Consider the following 18858-nt stretch of genomic DNA (forward strand, 5'->3'; position numbering starts at 1 on the left):
AATTGCGTGGTCGTGCAACGTGGCTCCCAAACAAAATTGGTGTCTTTCTCCCACCCCCCCACAAATAGAGCTTTGTTTTGGTGGTATTTGATCACCTCTGCGGTTTTTATTTTCTGTGCTATAAACAAAAATAGAGCGACAATTTTGAAAAAAATTCAATATTTTTTACTTTTTGCTATAATAATTATCCCCAAAAAATATATATATAAAAAAAAAAAAAAATTTCCCCTCAGTTTAGGCCGATACGTATTCTTCTACATATTTTTGGTAAAAAAAATCCCAATTAGCGGCTATTGATTGGTTTGCGCAAAAGTTATAGCGTTTACAATATAGGGGATAGTTTTATATATATTTTTTTTTTTTTTTTTTTTTTTTTACTAGTAATGGTAGCAATCAGTGATTTTATTTTATTTTTTTTTTTTTTTTTGTATTTTTTTTTTTTTTTTTTGTATTTTTTTTTTTTTTTTTTTTTTTTATTATTGTGACTGCAACATTATGGCGGACACATCGGACATTTTTAACACATTTTTGGGACTATTGTCATTTGTACAGCAATCAGTGCTATTTAAATGCACTGATTCCTGTGTAAATGACGCTGGCAGTGAAGGAGTTAACCACTAGGGGGCAGTGTAGGGGTTATGTGTGACGTTATGTTTTATTTATTTTTATTTTTTTATTGTAGGGGGGCGTGACTTCACTGATCACCTTTCCCTATAAAAGGCAATAGACAGTCAGTGATGGCCACACTAGGAAGCACGGGGAGAGGTTTGTTTACACAGACCTCTCCTTGTTCTTCAGCTCTGTGACCCGATCGCGGGACACCAGTGGCGATCGGGTCCGCTGGTCCCGCGGTCACGGAGCTCCCGACCCATGCCTGGGCACTTAAAGAATCACGTACAGGTATATCGGTGGGAGGCGGTCCTTAACCAGTTGCCGACCGCCGCACGACGATGTACGTCGACAGCATGGCACGGGCAGGCATATTGGCGTACATGTACGTCCCTTGCCTCCCGCGGGTCGGAGGCCCGATCGGGCCCCCGCCCGGTGCCTGCGGCGGTCGGTTTTTGTCCGGGAGCGATCCGGGACGAGGGGGCGGCCATTCATTCATGGCCACCCCCTCGCGATCGCTCCCGACGAATAGGAATCCCCCGTGACATCACTTCCTCTCCTGTAATGTAAACACAGGAGAGGAAGTGATGTATTCTCTCCTCCGTGTCGGTATTTTTCGTTCCGACACGGAGGAGAGCGGATCGGTGAGTTGCACCAACACTCTACACACACAGTAGAACATGCCAGGCACACTCACACCCCCCCGATCACCCCCCCAATTACCCCTGCCCCCCAGTCACAGTGACACCAATGTCATTTTTTTTTTTTTTTTTTTTTTGCATTGGTGTCATTTGTGACTGTAATAACTGTTAGGGCAGTTAGGGTTAGCCCCCTTTAGTTCTAATGTACCCCCCTAACCCCCCCAATAAAGGTTTAACCCCGTGATCACCCCCCGTCGCCAGTGTCACTAAGGCTGGGTTCACATTGCAGCGGTTTATGAGAACGAATGTGATTCGCACCGCACTGCAGTGCAAATCACATCCGATCTCTGTGCGATTCGAGTTCAGCCATTCGCCACACCCGCCGCACCCGCCGCAAATTCGCACGGGACCCTTTTTTTGGCCCGCAGCAGAATCGGATCGCATGGGTGTTCACACCATGCGATCCGAGTTTGCAGATCGCACTGCGATATGCGAACTGATCTGGGGGTGTCAGTAACATTTCCCTGACACTCCCAGCAGTCCGCATAGGGCAGTGTGAACTGCCGCCGGGAGGCATGCGATGCGGGAACCCGCCGCGGATTCGTGGCGTTCCCGCATCGCTCCAGTGTGAACCCAGCCTAATAAGCGATCGTTTTTCTGATCGCTGTATTAGTGTCACAGGTGACGCTAGTTAGGCAGGTAGGTATTTAGGTTCGCCGCAGCTTTTTATAGCGCCAGGGACCCCCATATACTACCGCATAAAGCCCCCTGATTGCCCCCTAGTTAACCCTTTCACCAGTGATCACCATATAACTGTTACAGGTGACGCTGGTTGGTTAGTTATTTTTTTATAGTTTCAGGGCACCCGCCATTTATTACCTAGTCTCACTAGTGTACCCCTAAATTTAGGGGTGTCTACTTTCCAAAATGGGGTCATTTGGGGGGGGTTTGTGCCATCTTGGCATTTTATGGCCTTCAAAACTGTAACGCCCTTAGAAAGCCTGAAGGCGGTGCTTGGTTTTCGGGGCCCCGTACGCGGCTAGGCTCCCAAAAAGTCCCACACATGTGGTATCCCCGTACTCAGGAGAAGCAGCAGAATTTATTTTGGGGTGTCATTTCACATATGCCCATGGCATGCGTGAGCAATATATCATTTAGTGACAACTTTGTGAAAAAAAAAAAAAAAAAGTTTGTAATTTTCCCGCAACTTGTGGCAAAATATAAAATATTCCATGGACTCAACATGCCTCTCAGCAAATAGCTTGGGGTGTCTACTTTCTAAAATGGGGTCATTTGTGGGGGTTTTGTGCCATCTTGGCATTTTATGGCCTTCAAAACTGTAATAGGTAGTGAGAAGTGAACTCAAAAATTTACGCCCTTAGAAAGCCTGAAGGCGGTGCTTGGTTTTCGGGGCCCCGTACGCGGCTAGGCTCCCAAAAAGTCCCACATATGTGGTATCCCCGTACTCAGGAGAAGCAGCAGAATTTATTTTGGGGTGTCATTTCACATATGCCCATAGCATGTGTGAGCAATATATCATTTAGTGACAACTTTGTGTAAAAAAAATAAATAAATTTTTTTTTTGTCATTATTCAATCGCTTGAGGCAAAAAAATAAAATATTCAATGGGCTCAACATGCCTCTTATCAATTTCCTTAGGGGGTCTACTTTCCAAAATGGGGTAATTTGGGGGGGTTTTGTACTGCCCTGCCATTTTAGCACCTCAAGAAATGAGATAGGCAGTCGTAAACTAAAAGCTGCGTAAATTCCAGAAAACGTACCTTAGTTTGTAGATGTGACAACTTTTGCGCAAACCAATAAATATACAATTATTGACTTTTTTTTTACCAAAGACATGTGGCTGAATACATTTTGGCCTAAATGTATGACTAAAATTGAGTTTATTGGATTTTTCTAATAACAAAAAGTAGAAAATATCATTTTTTTTCAAAATTTGCGGTCTTTTTACGTTTATATCGCAAAAAATAAAAATCGCAGAGGCAATCAAATACCATCAAAAGAAAGCTCTATTTGTGGGAAGAAAAGGACGCAAATTTTGTTTGGGTACAACATTGCATGACCGCGCAATTACCAGTTAAAGCAGCGCAGTGCCAAAGTGTAAAAAGACCTCTGGTCATTTACCAGCAAAATGGTCCGGTCTGAAAGTGGTTAAGCAGCTATACAAGTTTCTGTTTAACAACGTATAACGATTTTCTACTTTTTAGTTACCTGTTCCAGCTCCTCCTTGAACCTGTTTAAAACATGAAAAGATAACGGGGTTGATTTACTAAAGGCAAATATATTGTGCACTGCAAGTGGTATGCAACCATCTATATTTTTCACTGAATAAAACAAAAAGTGAATTTTATTACAGAGTGCGACTCTAATCCAGTGCATGCCAGCCACTCTGATCTGTTTTGAAGCTAGAAACTTAAAAAAAATTAAAAAGTTGTGATTAAATGACCGCTACACACGTTACAATGTGTGCAGCTTTTAGATGTTCTTTTTTTCCCCTCAGCGTGTTATATATATATATATATATATATATATATATATATATATAATTTTACACACCCAGTGTCTTAAAGGTTCATGTTGTAAAGCACTGCGCAAACTGTTGGCGCTATATAAATCCTGTATAAAAATGAACGAGCAAACAAAACGAGAATATTTTTTATGTGTTTAACTTAGAAATGAAAAAAAAAGAATCAGCAGGAAATAATTAAATGGAGGAGGAGAATAAGGAGTTAATTAGGGGTTACTAAAGAGTTAAGGAGTTAAACAGAGAAACATTTAATAAAAGCTTTACTTTACTGGTTGCTTTTAACTGACTTCATCTGCTAATCATGTTCATCCCTTTGATCTGTAGATGAATAAACCAAAAGATACTAATAAAACAATGTTTCTTTTTATCCTTCTGTTTTAGCGCTGAGCGTGTGGTTTGTGTATTTGTTTGTGGGTGTTTTTTTTTTTTGTTTTTTTTTGTTCCAATTGTTGGTGAACCCCACTGACAGCCGAATGAGTCAACGTTAAGGGTGTGGCAGCCCCGCTCCTTAACAACCGGTAATTGCCAGCTTATTTTGACTTTGGCAGCTTTTGTTTTACATTTCAGCTTTTGGGGGAATCTTGTTGACAGCTGAAAGAACAGAGCCCGAAGGTATCAGTTTCAGGTATCGGAGCATTTGTACAAGTACAGCTATTCGTACAAATGCTTGGTATCAGCACCGATAACGGTATTGGTGCAACCTTAAAAAAAAAAAACTTATAGCATTCTAAACCTTAAAACACACAAAAAAGCTTTGGCTGAGGTCATGCTTTAGTGATTATTAAATATTTCCTTTACTTGCAGGTTACACCTGGGGACCCACAGCTTTTATTATAGATGATGGATCTGCTGCAGACGGGCTGAACTTAGGTGTTGTTGTTGTGGATGATGAGACCAAAAACATCTTCCTGGTGTACGCACTGTGTGCCCATTACCTGCAGTGTGGAGTCTCCAGCGTCATGGTCACCAACAGCTCTGATGATGGTATCACCTGGAGTACACCGAGAAACCTCTCCCATGAGGTCGGCACCAAGATGTTCTGCCCTGGGCCAGGCTATGGGATACAGGTTAGTAGAAAGTTGAAATGAGAAACAATTTAAACAAATCCAGCATTTGCTCTCCCAGGCAATGTATAGGTTAATTTCTTAATCGTACATCACGGGACACAGAACAGTAATTACCATGTGGTTAGAGTCCACCTTCAGGTGATGGACACTGGCACACCCTAAACAGGAAGTTGCCTCCCTATATAACCCCTCCCACTACTGGGAGTAGCTCAGTTTTTTCCGCCAGTGTCTAAGGTGTTGGTCACGAGTAAAGATGTGCTGAGCTCCACTGGTGCAATCCTTGCTGGGGCTAGACATGCAGCCGGATCCATTCAAAGTGTCTTTTTAGGCTGAATTGAATGGTACCTGGGCCTCATGGCGGAAGAAACGAGGTTTAGCTGTAAAGCTTCTCTTTTTAGAGAGCTGGACCCCGGGATCCAGAGCTTTGGTGTTTTCAGCCATAAAGTTATTACTGGCAGGGTGCTTTACGGGTCCAGGATTGTGGGTTCCCCGAAGGTAATTTTCTTATGAAATGTCTCCTTTAAAAAAAGTAAATGATGTCATGCCTAAGAGTCACCACTGGGGACTGTATAGAGCAGGTACCTTGTCATGGCAAGCAGCTCAGACCTCCGGTAAGATTGGGGGGGGATTTTCTTCCATGAAATACCCCCCCCACCTGGACAAAGCTCTCCCCCTCTTCCTGGATAGGTGGAAGCCAAAAATGATTGGCGATGCTGCTATGTTTTATCACCGCCCCTGCACGGCAGCTTGTTACAGGTCTCCTCCTCATCATCCCCTACATACACACCACACACACACCACACACGCACGCACACACGCACGCACACACACGCGCGCGCGCGCACACCGATCCAGTAAGATTGGGGCATGCACTTGCATGGGAATCCTCTTTTGAAAAGGGGGGGGGGGCGTGATTTGATGGAAGGGGCAGGGCTTAGCGTAGCATTGCAATGTACAGCACGGGAGTATGCTTAAAAGCTCAATTTTTGCTGGCTGCAGATGTCGGAGGGACACAAGCAAAAAGGGCATGTAAGAGGTTGGTGGCATTCCCTTGGCACATTTACTAATAGCATCAGGCTGAGCGTTAATAGCATTGGCTGGGCTATTGCTCAAGCAGTGGATGCGATCCTTCTGGTAGTACCTCTGCTTTGTGCATCGGGCTAAGGTCAGAAAGGGGGTTGAAACACCCCCAAAAAAGGGCTAAAAGGGTTTCCCTCAAGCTCTGGAAAGCCTACTTATCTCTACAATGGCATCCTCCCCTGAGAGGGGGTGGCTGGTCAGAGTAAGCATCGGGGCCATGAAACGTTTGCAACTGTTTTCAACACTGCAGCCCCTGTCTATATTACTAAAGAGATTTTTTTCCTCAGCCATGATGTGATTGGAAAAAAGGTTAGCGGCTTTAATCGCATCCCAGAGTGGGACAAAAATGCGACAGGTTCCCTTCCATTACCCAGGACCCTCAAACTAAGGAATTGGGGGCGTGATGAGATGAATTCCCTCAGGGGACCGTGGTTAGGCTGATGACTCGTCTTCTGAGGTGTCAAATGTGGGAGGATCAGCATTCACAATCTGTAAGATTGATGGTGCAATTTCTTACTGAATGGTCCGCTCCATATTTATGTACCCTTAACTGAGTGTTTGGGTTCGCTAAAGCATCCTCAAGCAGTGCATGCCTTTCCTGTCCATTCGTTGCTGGAAAAGTTTTTTTTGTATCTGAGTGGATCACCCAGATAAGCATTTTACTCCCTCCTAAAAAGTTTTCACACTTTATCCTATGGTGGAAAAAATTCACTAAGTAGGGTATACAGCTAATAACGCTGCTATATCCTCTGTGAATAAGAGTTTGAATTGTCCGGCAGACAATGCTCAAATACTTAGGGATCCAACGGATAAAAGGCTGGAATTCCTATTAAAAAAACAAAACAAAAAAACACTTTTATTTTCTCTGGCAGATTGAGTGTCTCAGCCTGAGCTGACAGTAATTGGTTAATCGTTGAGACCAGTTTAAACAGGTGTTCAAGGTTGTCCTGCTCAGCAGGCCCAGGATCTGGCAGCTTTATGTTTGCAATAGTTGCTATGCGAGATTCTATTCTTCAGGCCTTGTGCCATGCAAGAAGCTTCTTTTCCTTTTTTGCGGTGAAACGGCTATTTGGGGATGTTTTGGTTAATGCATCCAAAGAAATTCTAGTGGAAAAAGTACCCCTTTTGCCATTTAAGAAAAGGAGTAAATGTATTTTCGTTTTAAAACTCCTCCTGTGCCAGGGGCATTAGCCTCCAGGGAGAGGAAACCTACATGATACTGAAGCCTCCTTATGAGGAGGCGCCTCCTGCTTGCTCAAATAGGGGGAATTCTTCTGCAGTTCTCAAGGATCTGGCAGGAAGAGTGTCGTTACAAATGGGGGACTTCCTCAATAGCTCCAAGGTACAAACTGGAGTTCTAAGAGTTTCCGTCTCTTTGCTTTTCTCAGGTCAAACATTCCTAAAGATCCAGTGATAAAAGTCTTTCTCTCCAGCATTGGACCATCTTTTAGCAAAAAGTGATCATGGTGGTCCCCATGTAAGAGTAGAGGTTGGGGTTTGGTCCAAACCTCTTTTTCATGGTGCCAAATCCGAATGGACATTCTGGATCTCAAAAATCTAAACTCCATTCCTGAATATAACCACTCTTCCATTATCTCCATCCTACAAGGAGAACTTTTGGCGTCAATCTATATCAAAGATGCATACCTCCATATGCCTATTTCCTCGCTCACTAGTAATATCTACTTTTCAAGGTGGAAAATCTTTATTTTCAGTGTGTAGCTCTGCTTTTTGGTCTAGCTACTGCACCTTGAGTGTTTACAAAGTTTCTGGAACCTCTAGGTCGGATTCTCAACCTAGAAGAAATGTTCTTTAAAACCATGAAGAAGGCTAAAATACTTGGGTCTGATCATAGATACACCCAGAAAAGGGTATTCTTGCCCCAGGCAAAGATCAGCTCCATAAAGGACCTGATTCAGGTGGTCGACGCAAGATGAATTCTTCTATTCAGCTTTGCATGAGGTTGTTGGGAAAGATGGTGGCTTCATTTGAGACTGTTCTTTATGCTCAGTTTAATTTTGAGACGGCTGCAAAACCTATTGGCTTGGAACAAAGGGTTCAAGCTCTAGATTCCCAATGTGTCTGTCTGATTCCAAAGACTATGGCCACATCACCCTGAAAGCGCCTAATCTCATCGGATCTTGGAGGTTAAGCAGAGTCAGGCCTGGTTAGTGCCTGGATGAGAGACAACCTGGAAATATGAAATCTGCAAAGGGGAAATTCCTTCCTTCAGTTACCTGGGAAATGGTAACAACATATGCCGACCTTCCTTCCTTTTTTTGGGGGGGTGGGGTTAGGGAGCAGTCCTCAAAGAGGCAACTGTCCCAGAGAAGTGGCCCAGATCAGAAAGGGCCTTGCCCATTAACATGCTAGTATTTCAGGCAGAACACTTGGTCCTGAATGCCTGAATGTTCAGTTTAGGGAATTGTCCTATCAGGATCCAATCCTACAATGCCACAGCAATGGCCTATATTAATCACCAAAGGGGCACAAGAAGTTGTGAGGCCCAGAGAGGTAAATCGTATCCTATCTTGTGCAGAAAACAATGTACTTTGCCTATCGGCAGTCTTCATTCTAGGAATAGAAAATTGGCAGGCAGACTACTTGTGTCACCAGCAGTTGTTCCCTGGAGAATGGTTCCTTCACCCCAATATCTTCCTGTTTAATATATCAAAGATGGGGGATCCCAGACGTAGATCTGTTTGCATCCAGGTTCAACAAAGAAATTGACAACTTTGTGTCGAGAACAAAGGATTCGCTAGCATACGGAACAGATGCCTTGCTGTTCCCGTGGAATCAGTTCTCACTGATTTATACATTCCCTCCTATTCTGCCTGCGTCCATGACTTCTTCACAGGATCAAGCAGGAAGGGAAGTCAGTGATTTCTTGTGGCTCCCAGCATAGCCCAGGAGATCTTGTTATGCACAGATCATAATGATGACCTTCTCTCGCAAGGTCAGTTATTCCATCCTACCTTACATACGCTAAATTTAATGGTTTGGCTATTGAGACCCATTCTAGAGAAACGTGGGCTGTCAAGTTCAGTGGTATCTACCTTGGTTAATGCAAGGAAGAAGGCCTCCAGAATCACATATTATAGAGTCTGGAAGGCATATGTCTCCTGGGATGAATCCAGGGGTTGACACCCCAGGAGGTATGTCATAGGTAAAATCCTTGACTTTCTGCAGATGGAGTTAGAAATAAAGCTGGCCTTGAGTACTTTCAAAAGTCTCGGCCTTATAGGTATTGTTTCTACCACCACTTGCTTTGCATTGGTTTGGTTTGTAGTGTTTTTTTTTTTTTTTTTCAGGGGTTAATGCAGCTTAATCCCCCGGTTAGATCACCCCTGAACCCTTGGGACTTGAATCTAGTTCTGTTGGCGTTACAAAAACAGCCTTTTTGAACCAATACGACATATTCCCTTGGTCCGTTTTGACAAGGAAACTAGTTTTTCTGGTAACCATATCCTCTGCAAGAAGGGTATTGGAGTTGGCTGCCCTTTCTGGTAAAGAGCCATACTATTATTCCCAAGGATAAGGTGGTATTGTGTCCTCATCCTAACTTTCTACTGAAGGTAGTGTCAGGTTTTTATCTAAACCAGGTAGATCTACCTTCATTTATTTTATTTTTTTTCCCAGAGGAAAAAATCGCTACATTCTCTTGATGTGGTGAGAGCAGTCAAGGTCTACCTTTTAAAGGTGACTACTCAGATTCCAAAAAAACAGATGTGTTGTTTGTGTTGCCTGAAGGTCCTAAAAGAGGACAGGCAGCATCGAAATCTACTATTTCTCAATGCATTCAACATGTAATCATTCTAGCTTATGGTTTAAAGAGGTAGATTTCACCCTCTCAAATCAAAGCACACTCCTCCGGGGCTGTTAGTGCTTCGTGGGCAGTGCATCACCAAGCCTCCATGGTTCAAATCTGCAAGGCCGCAACTTGGTCTTCAGTCTATACAATTACCAGATTCTATCAGGTGGATGTAAAAAGACATGAGGATGTCGTCTTTGGGTGCAGTGTGCTGCAGGCAGCAGTATAAGTCCTCTGATCTCGTGTAAAGAAAGGGAAATTTTGGCGGGCCAAAATTTCCCTTTCTTTACCTTTTATTTACAGGGATGTCGGTGCCTTCTGATTGTCATTCTCGCCTACCCATATTTTCATTTTCCATCCTCTGATCTCATGTTGCCCTACTTCTGTTGTGTTTCCCTCCGTTGGAATTGCTCTGGGACATCCCCCATAGTAATTACTATGTGTTGTACAATTAAGAAAATAGGATTTTTATAACAGCTTACCTGTAAAATCCTATTCTTTGAAGTACATCACGGGACACAGAGGTCCCTCCCCTCTTTCTGGTATACTCTCAGTAGTGGGGGGGGTTTATATAGGGAGGCAAATTCCTGTTTAGGGTGTGCCAGTGTCCATCACCTGAAGGTGGCCTCTAACCTACATAGTGATTACTATGGCCCTGTGTCCCGTGATGTACTTCAAAGAAAAGGATTTTACAGGTGAGCTGTTATAAAATTCCTATTTTTAATGTGGATAGTGGTACCGCTTTGTTATTTGTAAGAGTAGACCTGACTCGAAGGTCAATTTTATATTTTTTCTGGGCAGCCACTTCAGTTGAGAATTTTTTTTTTTTCTATGTACAGAAAAAGTTTGAGCCAATGAAAGGCCGCCTGATTGTATGCGGTCATGGGACTCTGGATGAGGATGGAGTGTTCTGTCTGCTAAGCGATGATCATGGGAAAACCTGGAAGAAAGGTGGAAATTTAGAGGGTCTTCCATTTAAGAAGCATAAAAGAATGGGTGACTTCAGTCCTGATGAATGCCAGGTAAGATGTGTCCACCACTTGTGCATCTGACTCCCCTCCATACTCTTATCCATAATCCAATTTGCTGTCTTGTCCATCTAAAGTCTTCATCAGGTCTTTGCCTTTTCACCTCTCTTGCAGCCCTATGAGCTTCCAGATGGCTCAGTGGTAATTAATACCAGGAACCAGTACTTCTATCACTGTCACTGCCGGATCATAGCTTACTCCACCGATGGCTGCGATTCTCTACCACTGGAAAATGTCCGCTTTGACGAAGGTTTGCCAGATCCAGCCGTGGCTGCTGGAGCTTTGTATAAAGGTGGAGTGACCTACTTTGTGAACCCAGCACACCAGACTCAACGTAAGTATAAAACACACAACGATTGCCGTTTTCTATCCAACAAAGATTGTTCAATGCTGTCCATTGAACCATTCATGTCAGCCCTTTACCGTTAAGCCCCATACACACTATCAGATTTTCTGCTGATTTTTTTTTCCATCAGATTTACCAAAACCATATAATATGAGGTCAAACCTTAGGGGTTTCAATGTGTATGCAATCAGGCAGGCCCTTGTACTACATGGTTTTGGTAAACCTGAAGGAAAAAATCAGCAGACAATCTGATAGTGTGTATGGGGCTTTAGTCTCTAACATTAGTCAAAACTTTGTATTTTGTTGTGGCTAGAGCAGGGAAAGGTTGGAGCCTCTGTCAGGTTTTTATTATTGGAGTTCCTATATAAGAGGTGGTAGATCTGGTATTGCAACTGATCCATTTTATTGGTTTAAGCTGACAATTTGCTTAGGTAAGGTTGCTCACATGTAAAGCTGCTCCTCCCAAAAAAAGGGGGTCCTGAAATAAATTGAACTAATTTAAAGGGGTATTTTATTTATTTTTTAAAGTCAGCAGCTACTAACACTGTAGCTGCTGACTTTTAACCACTTGCCGACCGCCGCACGATGATGTACGTCGACAGAATGGCACGGGCAGGCATATGGGCGTACCTGTACGTCCCTGCCTTCCCGCGGGTGGGGGGCCCAATCGGCCCCCCCCCCCGGTGCCTGCGGCGGTCGGTATTCGTTCGGGAGCGATCCGGGATGAGGGGGCGGCCATTCATTCATGGCCACCCCCTCGTGATCGCTCCCGACGAATGGAAATCCTTCGTGACATCACTTCCTCTCCTGTAATGTAAACACAGGAGAGGAAGTGATGTAATCTCTCCTCCGTGTCAGTATTTTTCGTTCCGGCACCGAGGAGAGCGGATCGGTGAGTTGCACCAACACGACACTTCACAGTAGAACATGCCAGGCACACTCACACCCCCCCTTTACCCCCCGATCACCCCCCCAATTACCCCTGCCCCCCCAGTCACAGTGACACAATGCATTTTTATTTTTTTTTATTTTTATTTTTTTTGCATTGGTGTCATTTGTGACTGTAATAACTGTTAGGGCAGTTAGGGTTAGCCCCCTTTAGTTCTAATGTACCCCCCCTAACCCCCCCAATAAAGGTTTAACCCCGTGATCACCCCCCGTTGCCAGTGTCACTAAGGCTGGGTTCACATTGCAGCGGTTTATGAGAACGAATGTGATTCGCACCGCACTGCAGTGCAAATCACATCCGATCTCTGCGATTCGAGTTCAGCCATTCGCCGCACCCGCCGCAAATTCGCACGGGACCCTTTTTTTGGTCCGCAGCAGAATCGGATCGCATGGGTGTTCACACCATGCGAACCGAGTTTGCAGATCGCACTGCGATATGCGAACTGATCTGGGGGTGTCATTAACATTTCACTGACACTCCAAGCAGTTCGCATAGGGCAGTGTGAACTGCCGCCGGGAGGCATGCGATGCGGGAACCCGCCGCGGATTTGTGGCGTTCCCGCATCGCTCCAGTGTGAACCCAGCCTAATAAGCGATCGTTTTTCTGATCGCTGTATTAGTGTCACAGGTGACGCTAGTTAGGCAGGTAGGTATTTAGGTTCGCCGCAGCTTTTTCTAGCGCCAGGGACCCCCATATACTACCGCATAAAGCCCCCTGATTGCCCCCTAGTTAACCCTTTCACCAGTGATCACCATATAACTGTTACAGGTGACGCTGGTTGGTTAGTTATTTTTTTATAGTTTCAGGGCACCCGCCATTTATTACCTAGTCTCACTAGTGTACCCCTAAATTTAGGGGTGTCTACTTTCCAAAATGGGGTCATTTGGGGGGGGGGGGGGGGGTTTGTGCCATCTTGGCATTTTATGGCCTTCAAAACTGTAACGCCCTTAGAAAGCCTGAAGGCGGTGCTTGGTTTTCGGGGCCCCGTACGCGGCTAGGCTCCCAAAAAGTCCCACATATGTGGTATCCCCGTACTCAGGAGAAGCAGCAGAATTTATTTTGGGGTGTCATTTCACATATGCCCATGGCATGCGTGAGCAATATATCATTTAGTGACAACTTTGTGAAAAAAAAAAATGTAAGTTTGTAATTTTCCCTCAACTTGTGGCAAAATGTAAAATATTTCATGGACTCAACATGCCTCTCAGCAAATAGCTTGGGGTGTCTACTTTCTAAAATGGGGTCATTTGTGGGGGTTTTGTGCCATCTTGGCATTTTATGGCCTTCAAAACTGTAATAGGTAGTGAGGAGTGAAGTCAAATATTTACGCCCTTAGAAAACCTGAAGGCGGTTCTTGGTTTTCGGGGCCCCGTACGCGGCTAGGCTCCCAAAAAATCCCACACATGTGGTATCCCCGTACTCAGGAGAAGCAGCAGAATTTATTTTGGGGTGTCATTTCACATATGCCCATAGCATGTGTGAGCAATATATCATTTAGTGACAACTTTGTGTAAAAAAAAAAAAAAAAAAAATTTTTTTTTTAGTCATTATTCAATCGCTTGAGGCAAAAAAATTAAATATTCAATAGGCTCAACATGCCACTTATCAATTTCCTTAGGGGGTCTACTTTCCAAAATGGGGTCATTTGGGGGGGTTTTGTACTGCCCTGCCATTTTAGCACCTCAAGAAATGAGATGGGCAGTCGTAAACTAAAAGCTGCGTAAATTCCAGAAAACGTACCTTAGTTTGTAGATGTGACAACTTTTGCGCAAACCAATAAATATACAGTTATTGACTTTTTTTTTTACCAAAGACATGTGGCTGAATACATTTTGGCCTAAATGTATGACTAAAATTGAGTTTATTGGATTTTTCTAATAACAAAAAGTAGAAAATATCATTTTTTTCAAAATTTGCGGTCTTTTTACGTTTTATATCGCAAAAAATAAAAATCGCAGAGTCAGTCAAATACCTTTTTAAAAGAAAGCTCTATTTGTGGGAAGAAAAGGACGCAAATTTCGTTTGGGTACAACATTGCATGACCGCGCAATTACCAGTTAAAGCAGCGCAGTGCCAAAGTGTAAAAAGACCTCTGGTCATTTACCAGCAAAATGGTCCGGTCTGAAAGTGGTTAATAAGGACACTTACCTGTCCAGGGTGCCCGCGTTGTCGCCCCCCCCGATGCCAATATATGCCTCGTATCGTGTCCTGGCGCCACCATCCTCACTAAGGGAAACAGGCAGTGGAGCCTTGTGGCTTCTCTGCCCATTTCCTACTGCGCATGCGAGAGTCACACAGCACTTTATGAATGGGGCGCTCTGTGTTCTGGGACATACACAGTTCCCAGAACTCACCGCGCCACCTTCCCCAGAAGACAATGAGAGGAGGAGAGAAGACTGAGAGAAGCAGATTAGGAAGGCTGCCTAGCAACAGGGGTTTCTGGTAAGTTAAAAAAAAAAAAAAAATCCAAATGTGTGTGTTTTTTTTTTTTTTAAAGAATATTAATGCTAAAAAGTGTAAGCACCACATTGTCTAGAAATGATTTAATTGGAATAACCTTAGAATGAAATGAAACAACCAAAAAGTTGAGGCACTCCATCTTAATTGGGGCTTGTATGATGTAAATCCTTAAAGGGGTTGTAAAGGCAGAAGGTTTTTTTTATCATAATGCAGCCTGCCTAGTACTTGAGCCCAATCTCTGTCCTGCAAAGTCCCCTGGATGTCCCTGATTGGCTGAGACACAGCAGCAGTGCCATTGGCTCCCGCGGCTGTCAATTAAAGTCAGCCAATCAGGTGGGGCCGGGGCCAAATGGCAGCTCAGTGTCTGGACACACTGAGCTGCAGCTCAGCTTGTGTGCCCCCATAGCAAGCTGTTTGCTGTGGGGGCACTCAACAGGAGGGAGGGGCCAGGAGCAGCAAAGAGGAACAGAGGAGGGTCAGGGATGCTCTGTGCAAATCCACTGCACAGAGGAGGTAAGTATAACATGATTTTTTTTTTTTCCATTTTGGATAGATTAAGGAAGGTTTACAACTCCTGCAAGGTATATTTTTGCCATCTTTAGCCCATTAGGGAGATTTATCTTCACTTCCGGTCCCATAGCCAAAACAGGAAGTGAGAGGAAATCCCTGCAATTGCAATTAAGGCAATTCCTTGTGAACCCCCAGATCACCAGAACTAGTGTCCATGTCCAAAATTTGGGGTTTTCTTTCACTTTCATTTTCAACGGTATAGGTAATTGGGACAGAGGGTGAATGTCCCTAGCGGGGGTACAGACTGCTATGAAAGCTAACATGCTCAACTCTTTTTCACTCTGTCCAAACCTAAAAAAAAAAAGTTTTGTCTTTTGGGTGCTAATCTCGGTAGGATATTACTTGAATTTATGCATGTGTAGTCAGAATGCAATGGCAGCAGATTGTACAGAGCTGAGTTGCAAAGAGATATACCCAGTACTTCCAGGTATTGAGGCGTCTGTGACTTTCTCTGCTTCTTCCCAAGACAGCATTATTGATTGGCCCAACACTTGGTAGCAGGACATAAATTCTGAGCCTCGTGTAAACTCCAAGTTTTAACTTGCATGGTTCTTGATTGTGATCACTATATAATCTCTGACATAATGATCAAATGAAAGATGGTAGTGTGGTAATGTTTAATGTGGCAAAAAAACTAACAAAAAAAAACTTGATCCCCCTGCAAATCTTGTGAGTTTGCCCACTTACAAAATAATGAATGCTCTATAATTTTTATCTTAGGTGTATTTTAAATGATAGAGACAGAATATCAACCTAAAATCCAGAAAAAAAACACGTGATACAAATATTGTAAACTAAGTTGCAGTTCAGTGAGTAAAATAAGTATTTGATCCCCAAGCAAAACATGACTAAGGAAGAAGAAAGCACAGAGGTCAGATGTTTCTTGTAGCTGGTTACCAGGTTTGCACACATCTCAGGAGGGATTTTGGTCCAATCGTCTTTACAGATCTTCTCTAAATCCTTAAGGTTTCTTGGCTGTCACTTGACAACTTGAAGTTACAGCTTCCTCCATAATTTTTTCTATAGGATTAAAGTGATTGTAAGGCTTCAGGTGTGTTTGTTGTTTAAAAAAAAAAAAAAATGTCATACTTGCCTCCACTGTGCAGCTCATTTTACAGCGATCATCGACTTCTGGGGTCCCTCTGCGGCTCATCCTCTTATCAGATAACCCCCTAGGAGAAGCACTCTCCCAAGGCGGTACCTTGCGGGCATGCTACCAAGTCCAGCATTTGCATCTATAGACACGAATGCCAGACTCAGCCCTGCCCCCTGGCACCCGCGTCATTGGATTTGATTGACGGCAGCGGGAGCCAATGGCTGCACTGCTATCAATCTATCCACTCGAGCCACGACCCCATGGAGAGAGGCACAGCGTGTCTCTGCCAAGTGAATGATGGGGCTCAGGTAGGTAAAACGGGGGGGGGGGAGGAGGTCACTGCCAGAAGTTTTTCCACCTTAATGCATAGGATAAGGTGAAAAAAACACAAGGGTTTACAACCCCTTTAAGGTCTGGAGACTGGCTGGGCCCTAGGCCACTTCATGGTCCTAATGTGCTTCTTGAGCCACTCCTTTGTTGCCTTGGCGGTATGTTTTGGGTCATTATCATGCTCATTTACAGTGTTCTGGCTGAGGGAAGAAGGTTCTCATCCAAGATTTTACAATACATACGCTCCATCTATTGGTGCCTCAGTGTGGCAAAGTCGGCCTGTAACTTTGTAGTAGAGATGCAGCCCCAAAGCTGTAGGCATGGTGTTCTTGGGGTCATAGTCGGCATCTTTCTTCTTCCAAACACAGCAATTTCGAGTTGATGCCAAAGAGCTCAATTTTGGCCTCTTCTGACCACAGCACTTTCTCTCAATACTTCTCCGAATCATTTAGGTGTTCATTGACAAACTTTAGATGGGCCTGTACATGTGCCTTCTGGGGACCTTGCAGGTGCTGCAGGATTTCAATCCATGGTGGCGTATTGTATTACCGATTAGTTTGTTTGGTGACTGTGGTCCCAACTGCCTTCAGATCATGGGCTGATCCCTCACTTTTTCTCATGATCACCGACAGTTGTCTCCTCCTCATCAAGCTTCTTGGTGATAGTCTTGTAGCCCATTTCAGCCTTGTGCAGGTCTACAATCTTGTCCCTATTATATTTCTTGCCATTACAATGACCTATCACCAAAGAACATACACCTGAAACTAATTCTTTTGCTCTTGACAATTGCAGTAATGCAACCTATTGGGGGTTCACTGAATGGAAATTTTGATACCGAAAATTACTGTTTTTAAAAAATATTCATATTTTTATATACAATTGTATTATATTTGACTTTTTAATTAAAATCATCAATTTAAATTCATATGAATTTATTGTTGCCCATTATTAGAACCTTTTAGTGCAAGAAAGGTCAAGAAAAATGCAGTCTCTGACCATCTTTTGTATCATGTCCCCAGTCTCTAACCATCTCTTGTATCATGTCTGCAATCTCCTACTTGGACTTTAACACACTGTTAATAGTATTAGCGAAACTTCCATTCGGGACACCTCTAGCAGACATGATACAGGAGACGGTCAGAGCAGCCTACCAGTCAAATACAGCAGCCTGCCTGTGCCCATTAGATGCAGCAGCCTGTCTGTGCCCTTCATGCAGCTTCACCAGTGCCTGTGCCCATGAGATGCAGCAGCCTGGCGGTGCCCATCATGTACAATCTGCCAGTGCCCATCATGTACAGCCTGCCAGTTTGGCCCATCATGTACAGCCTACCAGTGCCTGGTAATGCGATGTTGCGTAGTGTGTCTGAGCTGGATCTGAATTGCCGTTGAACCACTGTAACGATGTCCCCCCCCCTCCTAGCATTGGATCAGTGTGCTGTCTATCATAAGAGACAGGACATCTTTACGGGGGCTGCATGGCGATTCAGATCTCTGACACACAGCGAGAGATCACACTACTAGGCACTGGGGAGGCTGCATCTCATGACTCTTATGAGAACAGCAGGTGAGAGGGGAGACTGACGGGCGGGCGGGGATAATACATATGCGGCATCCGGTGGGATGGACCCATCCCTTTTCCGGCTCCATTATCTGCACTTTTTTTTTCTTTTACAATTTTTGGTGCACCACTACAGCATTTATGTGTGTGTGCTGTTTGTTTGTACCTGTAGTAGGTTTCAGAAACAAGGAAGGTGGGGTTATTGTACTTTATTAACCCACTAACCTCACTTTTTTTAAATTTTTTTTTTTTTTTTTTTTTTTTTTTTTTTTTTTTTTAGGTCTAAATCTCACCCTACGCTGGAGTTTTAATTCGGGGGACTCGTGGGAACAGAAGTCCTTCCAGATTTGGCCGGGACCAAGTGGCTATTCCACTCTCACCACCCTCTCCCATAGCATTGAAGACAATGAGAACCTCTTTATTGTATATGAGAAAGGAAGACAAGATACTACAGAATCCATCTCTTTTATTAAAGTTAATCTCTACGGCAGTCTCTGATTGGCTGCATCACTACTGGATCAATACAAGTGCACAAAATTCAAGGATTGATTTATTTGGTGCCAAAATCGAACTCTCTTGAATCTGAAAAAAAACCCTGCCCTGCTTCTTTCTCTCTTCATAAGAGATGCAATTGAGCTGTTCCAGCTCCTAAAGTAGCCCCTTCTTCTCTTCTCTCTGCAGATTTCCGAATAACAACATCCTATGGCAAACCATTCCTGACACAATTTTCCTAAGTGATAAAAACAATCTGAGGTTCCCTTCATGTAA

At 43.8% G+C, this 18858-nt stretch overlaps 1 protein-coding gene across 1 annotated transcript in view; it reads left to right on the forward strand.

Annotated features, from left to right (window-relative positions):
* NEU1 (neuraminidase 1) overlaps positions 1–18858 on the forward strand; it is a 33176-nt gene extending 14318 nt beyond the window's left edge. The window contains exons 3-6 of the mRNA XM_077483207.1: positions 4600–4862; positions 10593–10775; positions 10896–11115; positions 18371–18858. Of these exons, the coding sequence (XP_077339333.1) occupies positions 4600–4862; positions 10593–10775; positions 10896–11115; positions 18371–18588 (884 nt within the window). The 3' untranslated portion in view covers positions 18589–18858. The remainder of the gene's footprint in view (positions 1–4599; positions 4863–10592; positions 10776–10895; positions 11116–18370) is intronic.

The sequence above is a fragment of the Lithobates pipiens genome, unplaced genomic scaffold (genome assembly GCF_037356315.1).
Source record: "Lithobates pipiens isolate NorthernLeopardFrog02 unplaced genomic scaffold, aLitPip1_a1.2 Scaffold_1, whole genome shotgun sequence".
Lineage (NCBI taxonomy): Eukaryota > Metazoa > Chordata > Amphibia > Anura > Ranidae > Lithobates > Lithobates pipiens.